Source organism: Phoenix dactylifera, unplaced genomic scaffold (genome assembly GCF_009389715.1).
Source record: "Phoenix dactylifera cultivar Barhee BC4 unplaced genomic scaffold, palm_55x_up_171113_PBpolish2nd_filt_p 000274F, whole genome shotgun sequence".
In the NCBI taxonomy this organism is placed as follows: domain Eukaryota; kingdom Viridiplantae; phylum Streptophyta; class Magnoliopsida; order Arecales; family Arecaceae; genus Phoenix; species Phoenix dactylifera.
In genome coordinates, this window is record NW_024067759.1 from 57290 (window position 1) to 65457 (window position 8168).

The 8168-nt window shown below is 41.2% G+C and overlaps 1 protein-coding gene and 1 pseudogene across 1 annotated transcript; both read left to right on the forward strand.

Annotated features, from left to right (window-relative positions):
* The first annotated feature begins 586 nt into the window (after positions 1–586).
* Positions 587–3283, forward strand: LOC120105379 (receptor-like protein EIX2). The gene is made up of 2 exons (XM_039117750.1): positions 587–1171; positions 1227–3283. Exons 1-2 carry the CDS (start codon positions 661–663, stop codon positions 3281–3283), a joined length of 2568 nt encoding a protein of 855 aa, XP_038973678.1. The 5' UTR covers positions 587–660.
* A 2998-nt stretch (positions 3284–6281) lies between these two features.
* Positions 6282–7848, forward strand: LOC120105380 (annotated as a pseudogene).
* The last annotated feature ends 320 nt before the right edge of the window (positions 7849–8168 follow it).

Consider the following 8168-nt stretch of genomic DNA (forward strand, 5'->3'; position numbering starts at 1 on the left):
CATCGTGGAGTCATGCCATGATTCGTAGCTAAGCAGGTTTACCGTAAGGGGCTTGATGTTCGTAGACGGCAGAACTATACGCTTTAATTGTTGAGTAAGCTGAGTGGCTGCAGGGGCCATACGCTTTGATTGTTGAGCAAACCGAATGCCTGTAAAAGTCATACGCATTGATTGTTGACGAAGGCAAGGCGTAGTGTTTCGGTAGCGCTGCGGGGGGATATGACCACAGCACGCGAGTCGGGCGTCTTTGGGTCGGTAGGGCTGCTCGGACGCTTCCAAGTCGGAGAGGCCTCTCGGGCGCCTCCAGGTCGGAGGGTCCGCTTGGACGTTTCCAAGTCGGAGAGGCCACTCGGGCGCCTCCGGGTCTCCTGGTCGAAGGGTCTGCTCGGCCGCCTCCAGATCGGAGGGTCCGGTCGAAGGATCTGCTCGGCCGCCTCCAGGTCGGAGGGTCCGGTCGAAGGATCTGCTCGGCCGCCTCCAGGTCGGAGGGTCCGCTCGGTCACCTCCAGATCGGAGGGTCTGGTCGGACGTTCATGCAAGCATGACGAATTCTCGGACACTGGCTATTATCTGCTTCCATACCACAACAAGTGGTCCTTGGGAGGTGAGTTGAGGCCTTCCTTACTTGGTCTGAAGCACCTGAATTACCTTGACTTGAGCATGAACAACTTTGGAGGACTTCGCATCCCAGAATTCGTGGGCTCATTCCGTCAGCTCAAATATCTTAACCTCTCCAATGCTGGTTTGGGTGGACTGATCCCAACCCAGCTTGGGAATCTATCGAGCCTCCAATATCTTGATCTCTACAATGGTTTTGATCTCAGCATTGATAATGCCCTCTGGATTTCTCATCTTTCTTCCCTACGATATCTGAATATGACGGGTGTGGAATTCGGAGCAGGTGCTCACTGGCTGCAAGCACTAAACATGCTTCCTTCTATTGTTGAGGTACGCTTACACGATTGTGACATCAACACCATTCCGCTCTCTCTTCCACATGTGAATTTTACTTCACTTTCTGTTCTTGATCTTTCTTCGAATTACATTAATTCGACGATGCCTGGTTGGTTGTTCAACATAAGTAGTCTTGAGCACCTTGATCTCAGCGACAATGATATTCGGGGCATCATTCCTCCTGCAATTAAGAATCTAGCTTCGCTTGAGTTTCTTGGTTTATCCGATCGACAATCAATTTCTTGAAGGCAAAATCCCGGCTGCACTTGGAGGTCTTTGCAAGATGCAGCATATGGGATTGTCGGGCATTAATATCAGCAAAAAATTGCATGAACTTGATGAGGTGTTTATGGGATGCATCAAAAACAGCTTGGATACTCTGTACATGTACAACACCCAGCTTAGCGGTTATTTGCCGGACTGGTTGGGGGACTTCAAAATGCTCAAGTCTCTTTATTTGGATTCCAACTCAATTTCTGGTCCTATTCCCGCATCAATTGGAAGATTGTCGGTACTTCAAGATTTGGTTCTTTCCTATAATATGCTGCATGGGACTATCCCAGCGAGGTTTGGAAGGCTTGCGAAGCTAGTTTCATTAGATCTCAGGTCAAACTTTTTGGAGGGTGTCATATCTGAAGAATACTTTGCCGATCTCACCGAACTGAATTATTTAGATTTGTCAGACAACCAATTAATTCTGAATCTGACGTCTGATTGGATCCCCACTTTTCAGCTTCAGCAGTTAGCTATTGGTTCTTGCAAGTTGGGACCACAATTTCCAGCATGGCTCCGGACGCAAGAAAACATTTCCTATCTAGATTTGTCTAGCAATGGAATTTCAAGCACTCTGCCAGATTGGTTTTGGAAGTCATTTTCCCAGCATATAAGTTACTTGGATATCTCCAGCAATGGAATCGCAGGTAGTGTACCTGATCTAACAAGCTTAATCAACATTTATATGTTGAATTTAAGTTCTAACTACTTCGAGGGTCCTTTGCCAAATTTTAATTCTTCTATAATGATGCTGGTAGACCTATCAAACAATTCATTTTCAGGAGTGATTCATCTTGGCAAAAGTACCCCTAATTTGCAATATCTCTCCCTTTCCACAAATAATTTAAGCGGTAAAATTCCTTTGTCTCTTTGTCAGCCCGACTTTAGAGTTCTTGATCTTTCAAAAAATCACTTATTGGGTGAGCTCCCTGATTGTTGGAACAACTCTTCCTTTACCTTGGTCAAGGATTTTTCAAGCAATAATCTATCTAGAAGCATTCCTCCGTCAATCTGTCAATTACCATATCTTGAATCGTTGCATTTGAGTAACAATAATCTATCAGGAGAACTCCCATTATCCTTAAGGAGTTGTGTGACTTTAGTTACTCTTGATCTTGGGCAGAATGCATTCATTGGCACAATACCTACTTGGATAGGAGAAAGTTTGTTGTTCTTGAGTATCCTTCGTTTAAGATCAAACAAGCTTGTTGGAAATATTCCTCCTAATCTATCAAGACTAAGTGCTCTTCAAATCCTGGATCTTGCTAATAACAATTTATCAGGAACCATTCCTTCGAGCTTTGGGAATTTCACTGCCATGAAAGTGTTACGGAAGACTAATGAAACCATTTCAAATTATCCTGATTACATTGAAAATTTGCAAGTGACCATGAAAGGAAGTGATAATGAGTATGCCATATTCCTTTCACTTGTGATCGCTATGGATCTTTCAGACAATAACTTGTCTGGTAAAATACCAGAAGAATTGGCCAGCCTTCTTGGACTGGTGAGTTTAAACCTGTCTGGAAATCATCTGATAGGAGAGATCACAGAAAAGATCAGTGCATTGCAACAGTTGCAATCACTTGACTTATCAAGAAACAGCCTTTATGGTGGAATTCCTTCGAGCGTGATTGCCCTAACTTTTTTGAGTCACTTGAACTTATCATATAACAACTTGTCAGGAAGAGTTCCATCAGGTAATCAGTTTCAGACCTTCACCGACTCGTCTATCTACGTTGATAATCCTGGTCTTTGTGGGTTCCCATTAGCTCAAAAGTGCAAAGATGACGAGACAAATCAAGGTCCAAATGCTGTTGGAGGGGATGAGCAAAATGATAATGCCATGGATGAAGAAGGATCTGAAATCGAGTGGTTGTATATGAGCATGGGGCTAGGATTCGCGGTTGGTTTATGGGCTGTTTTTGGTCCATTATTATTCAACAGAAAATGGAGAGAAGCCTATTTTCGACTTATAGATCAAGTTTATGATATGGTTTACGTGGCCTTGGCAGTGACTTTCAATAGGTTTAAAGAGCACAATGCTGCAGCATAATTGTTTATGATATGGTCTACATAAACTTTTTTTCTTTTTTCTATTTTTTTAAAGTGTTTGTAAAAATGTTCAAAATGAATTATCTGTACTCAAACTCTAGTTTCACACATGGAACCCTGTACCCGTACTACTCTAACAAAATAAAAAAGTTCAAACTAACACACTAACTTAATCAAGAGAGAATTGCTAATTACGGTTTGAGGGTCAAGTCATATGTCATGCTTAAATTATTTGAGCTTAGAGAATTAAACTCATGTGAATGTGCTCTGCAGATCAAGCATGAACTTATTTGAATTTGAAATGGTTTGAGCTCGAAAGATTGCACTTGTAGGCGCAGAAGACTACACATAATTTATTTAGTTAGCAAATTAAGGAATTAGAACTTTGCTTATTCTTGATATGTTATAAAGTTGGCTCTATCTCAAAGCTTTGCTTGATCTATGAGCTCACAAGTTTTACATCTGTTACACTATGTGAGTTGTCACATATGATAGGTAATCTTCCAAAAAAGAAAATAAAACAGACAGGTTATCTCATTGATTTGCCATCTTGAATGAAGCAACTTTTGAAAATTTCTCTTTTCTTTGTCCATTATTGTAGAATAAATCAAGTAGTATAAAATTATCCCATTGAGATTTTTGGGAACAACCTTTTGAGGTTAAACAAATCTCATAGCTTTCAGCATCAATATTCTCATTATGAATTTATTGCTTTAACAATAAAATTTGGTGCTAATGCAACCTTAAAATTGTAGCTAAGAAACATGCGAAAAGAGAGAGAACTCCATGTTCACAGTAGCAAGGGAGAAGCTGAACAGGTGTGTCTCCTAGTGTTTGTTTAGCAATTTCAATACCACAGCAAAGTAGGTTGATTTTTCTGCCAAGATGAAAAAAATATGAGAGGCTCGATTATAACTAACTTTTGATTTGTTGGGAAGCCAGGTATGAAAAAATAATTCCACAATGGACCGCAAAAAAAAAAAAAAGAAAACTGAAGGGGTTAATATCTTAGTTGGCCAAAAATTCAACAACTTTTGGGTCAACTAGAGTTCTACCAGTTAAGTCCACTCCCTTGGGCAATTGCCTCACTCAAAAAACTTGATCTTTACATTATAGGAGAAAAATTAAAAATCTTCTTGTAACAACCCATGACCTCACTCAAAAAAAGATTAGTTGGAAAGTCTTATTCGGATTCCTTGGTCCTATACATGTATCTAAGATCTACCCACTGTATAGCCGATGTACAACTATATACACAACAGCATGGATCCTCACAAAGTCCCTCGTTTAAGCCCCAATATCCTTGCTTGGCTAAGGGTCTATATCTTTGTAAATCTAATCACAAATATTTCAAATCCAGTGATGAACATTACGATCAGTCTGTGGTCAACCCAAATGGGCCCATGCTGCAATATTCTCTTAGTCTATGTGAGCCATGAGCTAGGTTTGGTCTAATACTATTCGTAATAGCTCAGTACCATACTCAAAAAAGCTAGCCAAAAGATGTTATTTGGGTTCCTTAACCTGGCATAAGTATCTAAGATCTATCCAGTGCATAGTCCATATGGAATTAAACATACACCTGTACATCTTCTAACACCTCCAAACTTCTAATATATAACTTTCTATTCGATATATATTTTTGGTAATGAGAGGTTTGTATGCTTCGCGTCATCACATAGTTGGAGAGAAGATAAAATGCTTGTTTTTCCGAATAAACAAATCTAAGCATCTATCTAAAATTATTAACCTTAACCAACAGAAACAAGATACTATGTAGAAGCTACGAAAGGAGAATCTTCAATTTTCTCAAAGAACATAAATTTAGAAAAAAATCTAATAATTTTTAAATCTATGATGCAAGTAATACTAAAAATAGTTTGGCGCTCGATCCAACCCTCCTAATTCCATGTAAACTTGTAATTCCCATCTCTAGATCTCCGTGTCATCCTCTACTTTAAAGCAATCATGGAACACTAAATGACTTTTTTTTTCCTATATTCTCTCTGCCTCTCTGTGTGCGTGTATGTGTTGAGAGAAGCCATAACTGGCCTATGGGACTAAATTCCTTTAAATATATGGATTTGGTGCTCCGAAACTTCTTAATCTTTAATTCCTTATGAAGGATAGAGCGTGGGACTCAATGTTTAAACCTTCTAGTGGGATCACGTTGCAAAGATACTGATGATTGTTATGTCCCAAAAACCTTTGTTCAATAGTATTATATGTACTTTAGCCTGTTATCAGGGCCGGCTCGAGCCTTACGTGACCCTCAGTCGCCTAAGGCTCGAGCCGGCCCAAAGAAGGCCCCCGCTGCCGCGCTGCGTTGCTGTCCAAAGAAGGCACCGCTACACCGCAGTTTTCACGGCAGCAGCTACCGGCCTATCGTTTGATGCCTACGACAACGGACAGACGCCGCTGCGGTGCCTTCCCGGCTTCTCGACAGGCTACGGCCTATAGGTGAGCCTGGTGAGGTAAAGGCTACGACAAGACAAGCCCCAATGCTTTTTTTTTTCCTTCTGAACCCTTCTCGGCTTCTTCTCTCCCCCCACCCCAGCCGGCCAGTCCCCACTCCCCACTCCCCAAACCCCCTTCGGGCCTTCCCTTCTCGGCTTCTTCTCTCCGACTCCTTGAAGGAAGTTCCTTCTGATCCCGAGCGGCGGCGATCGAATCCACCCTTCGCCCCTTCAAAGAGAAGCCGATTGATCAACAGATCAAGTCCTCCTCTCCTTAGCAGTCGGCTCCTCCGCTCTAATCCTCCTCTCGATCTCGTCACTCGTCCGCTCTAATCTCCCTCTCCTCGGCCACCGACACCGTTCTCCGGCTCCAAGAAGGCAAGAACTTGCCGTCCCGCTCGCAAAAGAGTGAAGACCTTCTGCCTTCACCTTCTATTCCTTCTGGCCCTCATTTTCCTCCTCTCGTGGGTGCGCGCCGCCTGCCGATCTAACGATTGCCATTTGATCGTCACGCAGGTGACCGAGATCGGACGGTTGATACAGATGGGGAAGTCGCACCCGACAGTGAGCGAGGAGTAACGGAAGGCGGTAGAGAAGTGCACCGGAAGCTTTGTGGGTTCATCGCGGAGAAGAACTGCGCGCCTCTGATGCTCCGCCTGGCGTTCGATCTCCGTCCATTCAATCTTTGTTATATTCATTGAGTTTATTCAGAAAAATTGTTAGATAATAATGGATGGCTAGCTGTGATTTCAGGTGGCACTCGGGGGACCTGAATGTACGATGTGAGCACGAAGACGGGTGGTCCGTTCTCGTTCGGGATCGTGAGATACAAGGCGGAGTAGGGGGCATGAGGCGAACAATGGGCTTGAGATCGCTGTCCGATTGCTGGAGCCCATCAAGGCATCAAGGAGCAATTCCCCCCTCTCCTATGGGGATTTCTATCAGGTGAGTTTTATCTTGTACTTTTGATGGCAATTTTGGTTTCATTTCTTTGAGTCTTTTGATTCGATTTGTTTGGTTTCTTTGTATTTGGGACTTTTCTTGACTGATGGAGTTATTAATTTCAGCTGGCTGGAGTTGTGGGCTTGTGGCCGTGGAGATCACTAGTCGGCCGGAAGTCCTTTTCCATCCTGGTCGTGAGGTATAGCTCTTCACTCTTTCTGTTATTATAGTTTCAATTTGATACCTATGCTTTTTTTCATTTTTTTGTTAATTCTATTTACGAATACAAGAGATATGGTTTGGATTTCATGCTCTTGTGATTTTTAATTCTTTTTTTTCGATACTAGAAATCAATGTTGTATTTTCTTCAAATTTTATATTAAAAAAAAAGAGATTTGGATTTCTTGGAACTTAAAGTCACGTTTCATGATTCCTAGAATAAACTGTATTAAATCTATCCATCATCCATCATGGTAACAGATTTCTACCACTCGTTGGATCACAATAATGTGATTAGTGTGACATGTGATCCAGTTACTTTTTTATTTTTTGTCAGAGAGATTGGGAGATTTTGTGGGAAACTTTGCATACAAAAAGAGGTTTTCGGTCCTTTTGCTGCTTTTATTAATTTTCTTTTTGTTGTCTGAAATATGATCTTTATATTTATACATATTTTTCGTCGGTATCAGGACAAGCCTGAACCCCCCAAGGAAGGTCATCTATCTGATGCCACCGAAGGTAAAGTCTGTACCATTCTGTCGGTTTCTTTGGAGTCTTCGTGTTATATTATCTTATTTGCGGTCAACTATGTTACAAAAAAGATTAAATAAATTAGTTATATCATCGATTGAAAATAGTATTTTAATAAATCTTGAGTACAAAAGTTTGATTAGTAATTTTGTATATCAAAAAGCTATACGAATTATTTTAAATAAAATTTTAAAGTATTTTACACTTATTAATTATTTTTTTTAAAAAAAAAGACTTTCCTAGTGAGCTCGTCTTAGGCCCCCAAATGCATTGGGCCGCCCCTGCCTGTTATTTGCGGGTATACTCATGGTTTCTTGAGACAGGAATGTCTCAAAAGAAAAATGATATGATATCTGCCCTCTTAGCACAGGAGTTAGATTTGGATCTGACCGCTTACAAGACTGTGATGTTAGAATAGTCACATGAACTGAGGAAAAGTGATGGACCGACTACGATGGCAGGGCCATGTGCAACAAAAATCTGATGATTTGCTTGTCAAGAAGAACGTCATGATTTGTATTGAAGGGTCAGCAAGCAGCGGGAGAGTTTAAAATAGCCTGGATGCAAGTTCTTGGAAGGATTTGGAAAATGCTCGAGGCAACACTAATTGCAACCTTAATAAAAATGCTGAGTGAAAATGGATTCACAAAACCAAACAAAAATAATTGGCAGAATATTATGAGTAAGTTAGGTTATTTGTAAGTTAAGTTTTTCTAATTGCATTCCATAGGTGTTTAG